Source organism: Danio rerio, chromosome 6, assembly GCF_052040795.2.
Source record: "Danio rerio strain M-AB ecotype USA chromosome 6, GRCz13ab, whole genome shotgun sequence".
NCBI lineage: Eukaryota > Metazoa > Chordata > Actinopteri > Cypriniformes > Danionidae > Danio > Danio rerio.
Genome location: NC_141026.1, coordinates 24,136,526 through 24,152,234, shown reverse-complemented (window position 1 = coordinate 24,152,234; position 15,709 = coordinate 24,136,526). Strand labels below are relative to the sequence as shown.

Genomic DNA, 15,709 nt, shown 5'->3' with positions numbered 1-15,709 from the left:
CTTTACTTTCTCTCTCTGTTAATATTCCTACTGCTAAAAAAGTTAACAAAATATTTCTAAACTTTATTTGGAAAACTAGACTTAATAAAAAAGTTAGCAAATAGTCGAAAAGAGGGTGGACTTGAAGTGTTAGACTTTCAGGACATAGTAAACACTTTTGAATAAATCGGGTTAAAAGATGCTTAAAAGACCGTAACTCTAGATGGTTTTTAAATCCAAATTCTATTTTCACAAAAATTGGAGGTCTTCCTTTTATTTTGAAATGTAATTATCTACCTAATAAGTTGCCAATTGCACAGTCAAAATTTCACCAGAAGGTTCTTCTTTCCTGGAAATTGCGTTATTCCCACAATTTCACACCACATAAATGCATTTTATTGAACAACTCTGATATTAGAATTAGAAATAAATCTATTTTTCTATCCCCATGGTTAAACAGAAATAAAATTGGGATTCTTTAATTTTTTGATAAGTCTGGCAACTTTTGGTCTTATGAACAATTCATGTGTAATAATAATTTTCCATTACCTTTTAAAGAATTTTTGCTGTGCAAAAAGCAATTCCTTTAAGCCTAATTCAACTTATAAAATCTCATTTAATTTTTATTTAAAATGTTCTTAAAGAACATGAGATGATCCTAAATGGAATAAGTCTGTTTGACAAAAAAAAAAAAAGTAATAATAAGTATATTCAACAAATTTTTCAAAATAAAAAAGATAATGTTCCTAAGGGCAAACTTTACTGGACATCCCTCATTGACCTAATAGACTGAAAAAAAGCCTCGTTATTACCTCATAAGTGCAGCATTTCCAATAAAACAAAAGAGGTTCATTTTGAAATTCTTCATAAAATATATCCAGTGAATAGTACTTTGGCAAAGTATTTGGAGGTTGATAGTTCATGCACATTTTGTAAAACTGAAGCAATGCTGATTCACACATTTTTTCAATGTGAAAACACAAAAAGCTTTTGGAATAGCTTATATCTCCATATAGGTAATTACACTGCTTCTTCCAGACCCTTTCAACTACAAGATATTATTTGTTACCATAAAGGTAAAACTGATATATCAGAGAACTACATTATTAACTTTTTTATTTTCTATGAAAAATATTTTATTCACAATCAAAAATTTTCCAATTCGCAGCCTTCTTTTTCACATTTTTAAATTGAAATTGATGTTTTTATTAAATCTCTTAGACTGATTAATAACAAGAAAAGTGATAGATTCTTGAATTATTATGATAATTATTTTGGAAATATCACGGATACATAAGTCCTTCTTTGCTCTTGCTGTATTTATGTTATGTATGTTTCTGAATAATTTTTTTCTTTTACTTTTTCTCTCTTTTTATTTTATTTATTTTATGTGTTTATATTATTTAACCTGATCTGTTATTATCATTGTTACTATCAATGTGTATTTTTGTGTGTGTGTGTGTGTGTGTGTGTGTGTGTGTGTGTGTGTGTGTGTGTGGGTGTGTGTGTGTGTGTGTGTGTGTGTAAAATAGGATTTTGTATGTTTGTTAATGAAGTCAAAAAAAAAAAAAAAAAAACTGAGAAAAACTATTAGGTAAGGTTGCCAAACTACTGAAGCTATGTTAGTGCTTCTGTCCTGTTTTTCGTCTATTTATTATTATAATTATTATTATTATTTTATTATTATTATTATGGGATTAATAATTATTATGCAGAACATAACATTAGGCTTTGGGAAACATGGTTGTATCTTCGAAAGTGCACAAATCAAAAGGGTAAAAACAACATATGTAATGTTTTTTTTTATATTATAGTATGAGATTGCATGCATAAAAAGATAATGATAAGGTTAGATGTCATTGAAGAGATAAACAAGACAAAGAGGGTTTAAGTAAATTCTATTTAAACATTGTTTACACACCGTTTTACCCCTTAATTCAGTAAGTTAATTTATAATAAACATTAAAGTTATGATGCGCTTTTCAGCTGTGCTGTTTTATTTGTTAGAATTATTTGATTTCCACAATTCATAATTGAACAGTCTGATAACACAATTCGTTTGTATTCGGCTTTGCTGCTTTAAGGGCAATCAACGTAGGCACGTTGCACATAAGTTTCGTTTCTCCGCCTTTCTAGTTTCATTTCGGCAACAGACAGAGTTGTGCGTAGTCATAGCTTCTCCTTCACGAACGATGGCGGAACAAATGTCTCTGTTGGGTCTCGAAGACGAGTTAACATGCAGCATCTGTTTATGTCTATTCGATAACCCGGTAAGTTTAATATGTGGGCACAGCTTCTGCGCCAATTGTCTCGAAGAGACGTGGAAAGACAAGATTTCGTCTCTGTTCTGCCCTCATTGCCGAATGGCGTTCAGCAGTAAACCCGAACTCAAGAAGAACACTGTCCTCGGCGCGGTGCTGGATGCCTATAGAGTAAAAGCGGGCATTTCGGAACCTGTCAAGAATCCAGTTGAAGAGAAAAAGAAGGATCCAGATGCGATTAAATGTGACAGCTGTATGGAAGCCAAAGCGGTCAAAACTTGTCTGACGTGTATGGCGTCCTATTGTGAAGATCATGTGAGGCCTCACCGAGAGAATGCCATTTTCCGGGCGCATCAACTTTGTGATCCGCTGCCAGATCTAATGGAGCGTCTCTGTTCCGATCATGGCAAACTGATGGAGTTCTACTGCATTCAGCACCAGAGCTGCATCTGCAGCACCTGTCTTCAGTACATTCACAAGGGCTGTGAGTTCATCACCGCAGATGAGCGGCGCTTCAAACAAAAGGTCAGGCGCTCTTAATAAACACGGAAATGTGAATTTAAACAGCTGTAAACAAAAATACGCTCTGAAAGAGTCCAAAACTTGTATTGCCATTGTTAGATTCAAGCCATTTGTAAACATGTTAATTGTAAATATACTTTTTGTGTGTCGTTTTTAATGATTAATTATAAAAAAAGTCCATATATTAATTATTAAAAATATAAATTATTATAGTAAATAATATACTAAATTTACACTATTTAGTAGACAAGTTGTGAAGGGAGAGACCACAACAAAGGGTAACTGTTGTGTTGGGGCCCAAAAATTTACATGAAGCCTGCTTGGTTTACAATTGTGCAATTGCACTTTAGACTGCCAGGAAAGGTAGTGCCGGTCGCGATCTATAGCCCAGCCCTTCATGATTCATTCAACATGTTATTGTAATTTATCCATTCATCACATAACTTCTTTACAGCAATGAGTTATACCTCAAAGTAAAACTCTTACAGCTCTTTCTTGTTAAAAAGGCACAGCAGTGGACTTCTCCACTTCTGCGGCCATCTGACAAATTCGCTCCATTTAAGCAAATATCCCCCAAAAAATTTACAAATGTCTCACTGGATGTGAGTCTCCTGTCTCGGCCAGTCTCACACAGAGAAGGCGCTCGTTGATACTTCTTTGGAGGAGTTTGCAGATGACTCCATGTCTTTGGTTACATCCAACACGGAACAGTGGGACATGTTTGAAGTGAATTGCAAAGTCATTTCTCCTTCACAAGCAGTGTGTCCTGTAGTAGACAGTAAATTCCTTACCAAAGGTCTGCCCGTTCTTGCCCTCAACCCACAATGAGTTTATCAAGATGTAAGCACACATCCAGTTCAGTCAGAAAAATACCTTCTTTACAGCTGCTCTCACCTGTGTTGATGACACAGTGCAAAGAGGCCATTCAAAGCTTTGCCCACAAAAAGAAACTGTCACTTCACTTCACATTATTGTCTACCTTCCGCGATGTAGGCAGGTGTTTTCAATAAGTTGTAGCCATTTGAATATAAACAAAACATTTGAATTGGTAAAATACACACTGATGTCTACAGAAGGCGTATACAATCTAATTGTATAATTCAAAACAGATTAGGGCTACACGATATTGAGAAAATATGCAATATTGTTGCTGAATATTGCATTAATGGTATTTGTTGTAATAACAGTTTTATTGAAAAATTCTATTTATTGTTAGATAAAAAAAACTGTGTGTAACGATCATACTAAAATATTTTGTGCATATAAAATATTACACATGATACCATTTTCTTAAATCTAATTTAAGCAGCAACAAAAAAAGGAAGGTGCAAAAAAGTAACTAAATAAAACACTATGAATAACTAAAAACTTTGGCAGATATGCAGATTACTTGTTTGTAATGTAATGTAATGTAATGTGTATTTATATAGCGCATTTATTGTGTATGGCCATACACCCAAAGCGCTTCACAATCATGAGGGGGGATCTCTCCACACCACCACGAGTGTGCAGCATCCACTTGGATGATGCGACGGCAGTAGGGTTGTAACGGTATGAATTTTTCACGGTATGATAATCGTCTAAAACAATACCACGGTTTGACGGTTTCGCGGTATACGGTATGTTACAAATGTTACAAAATAATAGAACAGTGAAGCAAATTTGACTTTTTCCAAATAATATATTTTTAGTTACTATAAACAACACCACTTACAATGAACAAATAAAAATAAGAAAATAATAAATAATGTGTCAAAGTCCAAATAAAGTCCAAATAAACATGGTGCAAATCCTCAGTAAAAAATAGATATAAATATTTACTATACTATAAATAGTTACATAACGAAACTAGATTCAATATGGAACATCCCTAGGTTTTATGTGCCAGCATGGATATGGTTGTCTATGGATATGGATATGGTTGTCTGCAATGCAGACAAACAGCTGCATCTTCATTTGCGTCTTTTGAAAACAGCAAGAGCAGCAGTTCGTCTTTGCTGTGTCACTGTTTTGTCATGTTTCTGTGCATGCAAAAGTACTTAGTATGAGAATTATTTCATGCAAAACTTTTTTTTTTGCGTTTTATTTAGCCGCGCATAAATGTATGCCTATCTCTCATTCCGTGTTGTTCAAAAACCTTAGTCCACAAACAAAAGCGAAACCTATGCTTATTGGTTGTGATATAGCGAGTTTGAACCAATCTGGGCATGGAGGAGGGACAATGCATCGATGTATCATGTCTGATTTGTCCGGAGACACAGTGACGAGCGTTTCTTTGTCAAATCAGCGTTGTCAAATGTTGATGACGTAACCGCACTGATTCCGGAGCCTCTGAAAGTCCGCGAATGTTATGTGATACAGCACTGGAATGCTGAGATTCTCTTCTTTATGCCAACCTTTGAATTGTATGAATCGGATCAGCGGATCAAAAGTTATTAAACATTTAAGAGCAATAACGTTACTTATTTTTAGCCGCGGGCGGCTGTCTCGGTCTATAAGGGTTAAAACCGTTGATATGCAATTGTTCATGGTATGATAATCGTGCACGTTCAAATCGTGGTAAACCGTCATACCGGTATATTGTTACAACCCTAGACGGCAGCCACAGGACAACGGCGCCAGTGCGCTCACCACACACCAGCTATTGGTGGAGTGGAGAGACAGTGATAGAGCCAATTCGGTGGAAGGGGATGATTGGGAGGCCATGATCGTAAGGGCAAAGGGACTTTGGCCAGGACACCGGGGTTACACCCCTGCTCTTTCACGAGAAGTGCCATGGGATTTTTAATGACCACAGAGAGTCAGGACCTCGGTTTAACATCTCATCCGAAAGACGGCGCCCACTGACAGTGTAGTGTCCCCTTCACTTTTACTGGGGCATTAGGACTCACATAGACCACAGGTTGAGCGCCTCCTGCTGGCCTCACTATCACCACTTCCAACAGCAACCTAGTGTTCCCTAGTGGTCTCCCATCCAGGTACTAACCAGGCTCAGCCCTGCTTAGCTTCAGTGAGTAACCGGTCTTGGGCTGCATATCACAGGTTTGGTTTTACATAGATTTGTAAACAAAAATGCATAATTCTAAAACATTGTTGTTTTTTTTTATTAATTCAGCAACTTTAAACAAGAGGATATTTAAAGAAAACATTGCCTTACCTGTGATTTGTCATGTTTAAATAAAAACACATACTAATAATTCAAATAAATATAATAAACTTAAAGTAAGTTGGTAGGTAGTCTAAAAAACATCAACATTTATTCATTCATTTTCTTTTCTGCTTAGTCCCTTTATTAATCTGGGGTTGCCACAGCGAAATGAACCACCAACTTATCCGGCATATGTTTTGCACAGCGGATGCCCTTCCAATTGCAACCCATCACCTGGAAACATCCATACACACTCATTCACACACATACACTATAGACAATTAGCTTACCCAATTTACATGTACCACTTGACTTTGACTTGTGGGGGAAACCGGAGCACCCGGAGGAAACCCACGTGAACACGGGGAGAATATGTAAACTCCATGCAGAAACAGCAACTGACCCAGCCGAGGCTCGAACCAGTGACCTTCTTGCTGTGAGGCGAACATACTACCCACTGTGCCATCGTGCAGTTAACATTAACATTAAGTTATATTTTAACCAGTTTGCCATACGCAATGTCGTATGTGCATACTCAACTGTAACAACTATTTTATTCCAAGTTTTGGCAAGAAAAACAATATATTGCTTTGGTAGACTTTGGTAGCATGTGCGTTGGCAGGTTATGGCAACATTTCCTGATTCACTGAAAAGTCTTTCTGAAGGTGAACTACTCGTAGGTATACAGAGATACTTCTAAGCTAGTTTACTGAGGTGTGGGAAGTCAACCTGATGGACTGTCCACCAAGTGAGAGGGTCCATCTCATTATCTATGGTCGGACACATTATGTACAGGGTGTCGGCGGGGTCTTAAAATGTGTAAAATTTCTAAAACTAAATTTTAGGCCTTTAAAAGTCTTAATTTACAAAGAATATTGTGTTTTATATCTTAAACAATTCTAAACAGGTTTTACTGTAATTTTCCTATCTCTATGAAAAGTGACTCATTCAGACTAAAATCATCCAATCAGCAGCAACCCATCTCAATAGAACAATAGAACTAAATAGATTTATTTTTAACTCTATTTACCAATATAGTTTAATAATCTCTTTTACAATAACATTTGTTTAAAAATAATGTATTTAAGGTGAGGACACTGAGCTGGAGAGACAGTTATTACATAAATTTAGCTTCTTTAAAAAAAGAAAGAAATGTTATGTTGAAAAAAGTGCATCTGTTATGAAACCAGAGTTGGCATATTTTGATGAATTATTTAAGATATGTGGCTAAGAAATAAGTAAATTAGAATTTTCTTTGATGAAGGTTGTAAAAATCGTTTCCTTTTCCATTAGAAAAAAAATCCTATTAGTGTTTATCCCCGAATAAGTCTTAAATTTCATTAAGTCTTAAACAGTCTTAAATTTGACTTTATAAAACCTGTTGAAACCTTGTATGTAATTGTTCAATTCAGTGGATGTCTGAGTTGCAGACATGAAGAATATGTTATCTTTATCGCAATATTTAACAGCAATATCACATTTCTACCCAATATTGTGCTGTCCTACTCTCCAGAATGTGTCTGTGAAGTTTCAGGTAAAAAAAAACAATCAGATGAATTGTTATACCATGTTATAAGGTCAGAGGGAATTGTATCTTTTTTGCACCTGTTCCTTAAAATGAAAAGGAGCTGGTTCTCCCTGTCCAATAAAAGTAGTACTCCTCACACACTCTTAGGACATTTTATTTCAGAGAAGGATAATCGGGGTCAGATGTAAGAATAAACACAGCAAAAAAAATAAATTAACAAACACTATGAAACAGACACCCACAGTCACAAATACCACAGTAAGATAAACATACTGTACAAAATAAACCTGTAAGCATCTAATATCCACTAACCAGGACTCTTTTTGTGTGATTGAAGCGTGCTCGTTTATAGTTTATATATGCAGCTTTGGTTATTACAATGTGTAATGAGTTATGTAGCTCGAAAAGTTGAGTATAATTACAAAATGTACCACTTAATGCTTCTTGACATGCAGTTGGATCACAGATAGCTGGAACAGATCTTTTAACCCCAGTTATGTGGAACTGTTTATATTCGTTATAATAATGGGACCAGATAATACGTGCCTGTTAATTAATCTTAGTTTGCAGGGAAAACAGCACTGCTACGTCTTGCTGCAGTGGGCCTCAAAATCGCTTGAATTTGGATTCTATTTTAACGTCAGAAAATTAAAAAAAGAGACTTGTTTATATCACAATAATATCAGTGTGGACACCCTATATCTACACACATTTCTGTCCATCTTCCAAATTTTTTTTTCCAAAAATGTGCTCTCAACACCTTTAAGAGAATAACTTTAATAATTGTTTATTAATTAAATTCAATTCATCTTTATTTCTATAGCGCTTTTATAATGTAGATTGTGTCAAAGCAGCTTAACATACAGTAGAAGTTCTAGTAAATTGAAACAATGTCAGTCCAGTTTTTAGAGTTGAATTTCAGTTTCATTCAGTTCAGTGTGGTTTCATTTTCACTGCTGAAAGTCTAAACACTGAATAGCAAATTCATCGATGCGCAGCTTCTCTGTCTAGTTAAGGCACTGAGAATGTATTTAAAGTGCTCTAGTCGTTTAGACAGACAGACAGACAGACAAACAGAACATCTTTATGACATTTAGGAAGTACATTTGCACATCATTATAAAATACATGTTGGCTAGTAAAACTGTAATTATTTTGATATGTGAAACTGAATTAGTTACAGATTAAGTTTAATAGTTAAATATTGCAAAAGCCAAAGTATAGATAGTATTTATGTTTGAAAATATATTACAAGGGAGCTTGTTTAAATGACTTTGTTTTGGCCTATAAAATGAATAATAGTCTATCAATTACAGATGCTATGCTTAAGCTTGTCAGTAGAGGATATGCTGGATCATTAGTCAGTACAAGCACAGCAGACTCAGTTAATCCAAATCCAGCCTGCTTATGTTCTATAGAACAATCCTAATATTCACTTTTTATTATACAACTTAAGTTTTTAAATATTCTTTTCAATAAATACTTGTTTCTACATTTCATTGTTTATTGTTCGATTTTTCTTTAACTGCAGGATATAAAGTAGCAAATTGTTTTGTTTAAAGTGGAGAATGGTTTACATGGCTCATGGCTTGGATAGCAGAACTTTTCTTACTTTAACTTTCTATAGTCCTTAGAGGTAGGGCTGGGTGAAAAGATTTTCGAATACCTAATTACTGTAATACATAATTCACCCACTGGGTGTCAATCTTACATAATGCAACTTAAAGGACTAGTACAGGATTGTTTGCTGGAAAGTTTTCCTCATATTTGTGAAAACTCAGGGAACTGAAGTTGCATCTGTAACAGGAGTGCTGTTGACTGTTTAACTATGAGTAGTAATTGTGACTTGAATTGACCCAAAACAAAAAAACATAGCATCTAATTTTCATCTGATCTAATTTTGTAATCATTTATATGGATGTTTGTTTTGAGGGTTTGGTGTTTTGAAAATGTAAACATTTAGTTGGATTGTAAAAAGTAACACCTGCTTTGACTCCCTAAAATATTTAAAAATAAAATGGTGCGAAATAAAATATTAACTCTGTTATAAAACACTTTCAGACTGATCTGACTGACAAGCTAAACATGATTGAAGGCAAAATGGACAAGAATGAACAGGTTATCACACAGATGAAGGAGCAGCAAAATAAATTAAAGGTTGGCAAATGTTTATTTTTCTTTTGTTATGTCTATTTCTGATAAAGACCGATGACAACACATCTATTTATTTACCATCACAGAAGCACCATAAGACTGAAAACTTCCCTTAAATTTCCCTTTTTATTTATTTAATTTTTTCACCAGGATCTAGCTGCCACCCGAAAGCGCATTCTTGAGGCAGAATATAGCCAGATCAGAGAAATGATCGACAGAGATGAAAAAGAGGCTATGCTGGCAATTGATAAGGAACAAGAGAGAGGTCAGAGCAAACTTGTCTCCTTGATGAAGAAGTTTAATGAGAATATTGAGAAGATGGAAAGGACCAAGTGTGAGATCAACAGTCTGCTGGACCAGTCGCAATCACTCACATTTTTAAAGGTGATCAAAATCATTTTTTTGTGGGACCAAACCCATTACCCTGTGTAGGACACGTATCCTAGATAGAAGCCAATTGAAGACAAGCAGCTCTAATGAATATTGTTTGTTTATTTGTATTCATGCTGTGTAGATAGAACAGTAGAAAATTGACAGGAAAGCTGGGGTAGAGAGAAGCAAATGCGAAACTCGGGCCACCATGAGAGCAATTGTACTGTAGGTCTGTGTGTTGAACGACAAGGCTAGATGACCTGACAGGGTGTTTGTATTCTTGACCTTTCATTCTCTGTTACAGGCCTCCATAGATTTGCCCTCAGTGATAAATTTTGAGCCCTATAACCCACGCATGAATTTGGACAGTAAAGAGGTGATCGCTTACCACTCCTCTGCTGTTGCACTTAAAGAGTGGATCACCAAGTTAATGGAACAGTCAACAGAGAACAGAATCTCTGTACTTAAACCAGGTGTGTTTGTGTGGGAGGATTTGGGACAGCTTTTTTTTTTGTTAATGGTTGAGCATACAGCAACACCACACATTGTCATGATGTCCATATGTTTTTACAGAGTTTGAGAAATCTGTTCTTGGCACAGGTTAGATTGTCTTTTGAACTGAATGGTGTGGAAATCTGGGATATATTATTCATATAAAAACATGATTTAGGAACATTTTATGTTGTCTAATTATACTGTTGAGATAATCCTTAATGAAACAGGTCATCTAATCCTCCAGGATACCAGTCACCTGGAATTCTTGGTGGGACTCCTGCATTCCTGCCAAATCCAAGAGATATGTGTAAGTAACTATTATGAAATTGAATTGGCTGTTGTTCATGATTCGTTATAATCTAAATCTTTCTATTATTTTTTCTCAACACATCAGCATATATGCGACCACCCTGCTCTTCCAAACCCAAGGTCCTACCTTCTAAAAAGAAAAATCCTGGTAGGTCAAATGCATACCTGGAAAAATGTTTTAGAGCTACCAATAATATACACGTAAATAAAGAACAAAACATTTGTCTCATTGTTCTTCTTGATAGACAGGAGGGATACTAAAGAGAAGCCAAACAGTAAGCTCTGACCACCCTCTAATTTATGATTTTATTGTATACTGTTACTGACATTTAAAGTTTGTCTTATTAGTGTTATGTGTAAAACATTTGATACCCCCCTGTGATTGGTTTATAGAAAGGTGTGTTCTGTGTTAATTTCTTAATTTCTTATATACATCTCGTTCTGGTTCTGTGTGTGTGTGTGTGTGCATGTGTTTGTATTATTTGTATGATTTTAACCTTATATGAAATACCTCCTTTGCCAGGATCCAAGAATCCCACTCAAGGGATAAATCCAGTTTTCTCCAAAAGCATGGACAACTTGAATGAACTCAGACCTAAAACTGTAGACATAATTGACATAAGTATGTGGAAAAAGTTCTTGTTCGGTGATGCTCTCTTTCTTAAACTTTGTGATTCATCATAATTCAAGAATAGACTGCAGAATCTACTGTAGAACCAAAATATGGGAACACATCAGACCATTCTCAATTGAGTCTCATCAAGGGGTGCATTTCCCATACAACCAGCATCAAACTACAATGCATTCTTTGTGAAATACATTGTCATAAACACTATAGGAATATTGTCAGTATCAGATCATTTAAGCTTATTCACATGAAAAAGTATGAATTTCTGTAATCTCCTTTTTATTCAATACATAATTGGGGTACACTATGTTTATGGGGTGGTTCATTCAGTTTCACATTGAAAATGTACACAAGACCACTTGGTTATTTTGTTTGCTGCGGCAAGATTTAAGGATTTAAACCCCAAATCAAATGCACACACCTGGCAACCTAGGCTGGCCTCGTGGAGTATTTCTATTTTAGTCGCAATATGGAAATGCATTATAGACATGTTAACACCGCAAATTTAACTGTTACCGTCAGGTAGGAGGTAGGATTTTGTGACAGGATAAGCCATACACGCAGGGCTGTTTGACACTATTCTTTGTACTTACAGAGTCAATAAAGGACCACAGGTCACATTCACACACACATCTCCGAGTGCACGCGCACACACACAGTGAACTTCTGGAGACTCACACTCCACCGTCATGACATACATTCGGTGTGCGCTATCAAATGACATTAAAACAACTCACTCTGTCCTATCAGTCGAGTCCTTACTTCCTACTCAGATCCAGCAGCTCAAAGTTTATCACGGTGGCATGAATGAAATGTTGCTGAACGAAAGTGAAACTGCTGAAAATTGTACAATTAAATACCAAAAAATAAATTACAATTTTTAAGTTCAATTTGTGGAAAGGTGTTCGATTTCTTGTGTAAAATTAAACAGGGGAGAAGCCAGTTTATAGCTTACAGTCTAGTTTATAGCTGAATATTTAGCAGTGTTTTCATGTCCTTTACGACAGTGTTTCCCACCTAGTGGGTCGCAGGAACTTTTTCAGTGGGTGGTAAAAAAAACAACAAAAGTTAAATTTTTAACTTTTTTGACTTTATTTTTGAAATGCATGCGACAACCCTACCGTTTGACATGTGAAATTTCATTTAATTATAGCAACAAATATGTCGAAGCTCAAGAACGACCCTGAATATGTAAAGTATGGATTCATATATTGACAACAAAAAAAGAGTTAAAACCTCAGTGTGTGTCATAAATAGCGAGGTGCTCTCACAAGAGAGCATGAAACCTTCTATATTAAAACGACATTTAGAAACCAGACAACATGTTTATTAACAGTTCAGTTTAGTTCATGGTAACTAAACCTTTTCTTAACCTAACCACCGCTTACAGTTTTTTGTCATTTTACTTTGTAATATTTCTATAATTTGATACATTTTGTTAAATGATAGCAATAACATATAGTTTATTTGTAAGTCTTGGTGATTTTGTTATGATTTATCTGTCACTACTTGTGTATGTTAACAGATAAATACAAATTAATTATAATTCCTAAAATTGTATTATAGTTCCTAAAAATTTGGGTCGCGGCTTGATGACCGTGTAAAAATGTGGGTCCCATGGCCAAACCAGTTGAGAACCCCTGCTTTACAACATAGAATTCATTAAAATAGGAATAAAAGAATATTCAGTTGATTTTAAAAAGGATCTAAATTGTTTTGCATTTTGTGATTTTTTTTTTCAGTTGAATTAAAAATGTTTTTATTAGAAATATTTAGAATAAATATATTTAGCTAATATTTAAAATTATATGAAAACTATTTTCAATTCATATATTAGTAAATATTTTGCAGTGTTTGCATGTCTTTACTACATAGAATTCTTCAAAATAGAAGTAAAATATAATTTAGCTGAAGTTAATTTTAAAACAATTCAGCCAAATTGTTCACTTTTTATCAGATAAACAAAAGACTATTTTCCATTCATGTATTTCATTAAGGATTTCCTAAAAATAGTTTAAAATCTCGTCTCGTCACACCCCTACTTTATACGCATGTGCACTCTTCAGATTGTTGACACTAAAATATATCTATAAAATCTATGTTTTTACAATGCAATACACTTTTAAACCACAGGTTTAACCACAGGTTTAAAAGTATGCAAATGTCTGGTAAAACAGCAAAAATATTCAAATATGCCAAAAACAAGCATAGATGTGTGAAAATGTATTGGGAAATGCATCTCTAATTTGTTATCCTGACACAATAATATAATGAAACGTTTCCTGTTTGGAGGCAGTATGTTAGGCCTTGCTAAAAGCTTTGTATTTCTTCACAACACAGATCAACCTGCAAGTTCATCAGCTGTGCAAAACGTTAAAAGGAGTGATCTACTTAAATGTGAGTGAACAATAATTATACCATAGTTGGTCTTTATCTTTATCATATACATTGATGGGCTTGTGTGTTTCTCCTGTCTAGACGGCACTATTCTCCATTTTGATGTCAGAACGGCTCACAAGCGGATCTCACTCTCCGAAAACAACACCAAAGCAACAGTCTCAGACGACCCTGCGAACTATCCAGAAATTCCACATCGTTTTTCTGTTTGTTCCCAGGTGCTCTGCACAAAGGGTTTCTCTCAGGGCCGTCATTACTGGGAGATCAAAATGAGCAGTAACAACTTCTGCGGATTAGGACTTGCATATGGAAAAATAGACCGCAAGGGTCCCTCTAGCCGTCTGGGTCGTAATGCAGAATCCTGGTGTGTAGAATGGTTTAACGTCAAGCTTTCTGCATGGCACAACAGCTTTGAGACGGTGTTGGAGAATCCAAATCCAAGCCGTGTTGGCATCTTGCTGGACTGCGATCAGGGAAGTGCAACATTCTATAATGTGCAGGATCGTGCGTACCCCTTTCACACGTTTGTGTTCCCTTTTACTGAGGCTGTGTATCCAGCTTTCTGGATTTTTTCAAATGGTTCCTCTGTCTCTCTGTGCAAGCTCAATAACTGAATCAATGAAAGCCAAGGTGGTCAGTTAATTGATGTTTACTTCATCCTTGGCTGTCTGAAAGTCGAGCTAAAATATCAAGCTTCAAAAGACATCCTAAAATATACCCACGGAGGACTGTTTATGTATTAAGCACATTTTCGATTTCGCAAGGTTTGTTCTTGTGCATCCAGCAAGCACTGTTTAGCTGCTGTTGATTGCTATTAATGTCCTCTATGTGTACTGGTTGTTTAAAAAAAACACAACTCCTTCCAATTAATATCAATTTGTTTTGAGCTTTCAATAAATGGATAAAAAACTATGTATATAGAGTGTTTATGGATGTTTCCCAGTTATAGGTTGCAGCTGGAAGGGATTCTGCTGCGTAAAATATATGCTGGATAAGTTGGCGGTTCAATCCACTGTGGCAACCCCAGATTCATAAAGGGAGTAAGCCAAAAAGAAAATGAATGAATGAATGATGTAAATAGTTGATTTGTCATGTCAATGGACATGATTGATGTGTTGATATTTAATCAATTGTGTCATTGAAAGATAACCTTCATAGGAGTGACAGGGTGTTTGCTGCAATAAAGACTTGCTCTGTTTGTTAAATGACCAACCAAATAAAGTTAAACAAAATATGTATTTAGGTAGAAATTAGGTGAGCGGAACAAGGCTGTATCAGCGTAATTCTGACCTAATTATATGTCAACAGTTTGTGTGAATATTTAACAGGCACCACACAAACACATTTGTCCAAGACTGACATGATTATTATGAATATGAACATGAATATTATGCAGAGACGATAAATAAATGCTTAAGTTGTTAATCATTGCATACATTTTGTTTGCAAATGGGACTATATTTAATCTTAGTTTGGTATCACATGGTCAAAGTCTATCTCTAGTGTACAAAAGATACTGTTGTCTTGTTTCCTGAGCAAAGTTAGCTCCAGTTAGATCTTTTTTAGGCATGTGAAAATCAGTCACAATGTTAAGGTGAAGAAGTCATTTTGGAATATCAGTAGCCATTTGTACCTGTAAACCAAACAAATCCATTGTAAAAAAAAATGTTGAAATGTTGTGTAGTCACATAGTCTTAAGAGACCAATCCAAATTTTGCTGAAAACTCAGTTTTTCTCTCGTTCTCTGTTGTATTTATAAAAAACTTGTAGTTTCAATTAAGAGGGAATGACTTGATCTTTTGAAATGTTGGTGGTAATGTATGCAGTTTTATGTGGTTTGTGCTGAACAATAAAAGGTGAAAAATAACAACAAACCAAATCTTTGAACAAGGAAGTCTTTATAATCAAAATTCAATC

At 35.2% G+C, this 15,709-nt stretch overlaps 1 protein-coding gene across 2 annotated transcripts; it reads left to right on the top strand.

Moving 5' to 3' along the window:
* Window positions 1-2,113: 2,113 nt before the first annotated feature.
* Window positions 2,114-15,458, top strand: trim25 (tripartite motif containing 25). 2 transcript variants are annotated; one of them, NM_200175.1, is given in 11 exon segments: window positions 2,121-2,765; window positions 9,499-9,594; window positions 9,742-9,975; window positions 10,268-10,436; window positions 10,537-10,563; window positions 10,703-10,765; window positions 10,853-10,915; window positions 11,013-11,042; window positions 11,291-11,389; window positions 13,736-13,792; window positions 13,874-15,458. In NM_200175.1, coding segments are annotated over 11 exon segments (1,965 nt in total). In that variant the 5' UTR covers window positions 2,121-2,171; the 3' UTR covers window positions 14,407-15,458.
* Window positions 15,459-15,709: the final 251 nt, after the last annotated feature.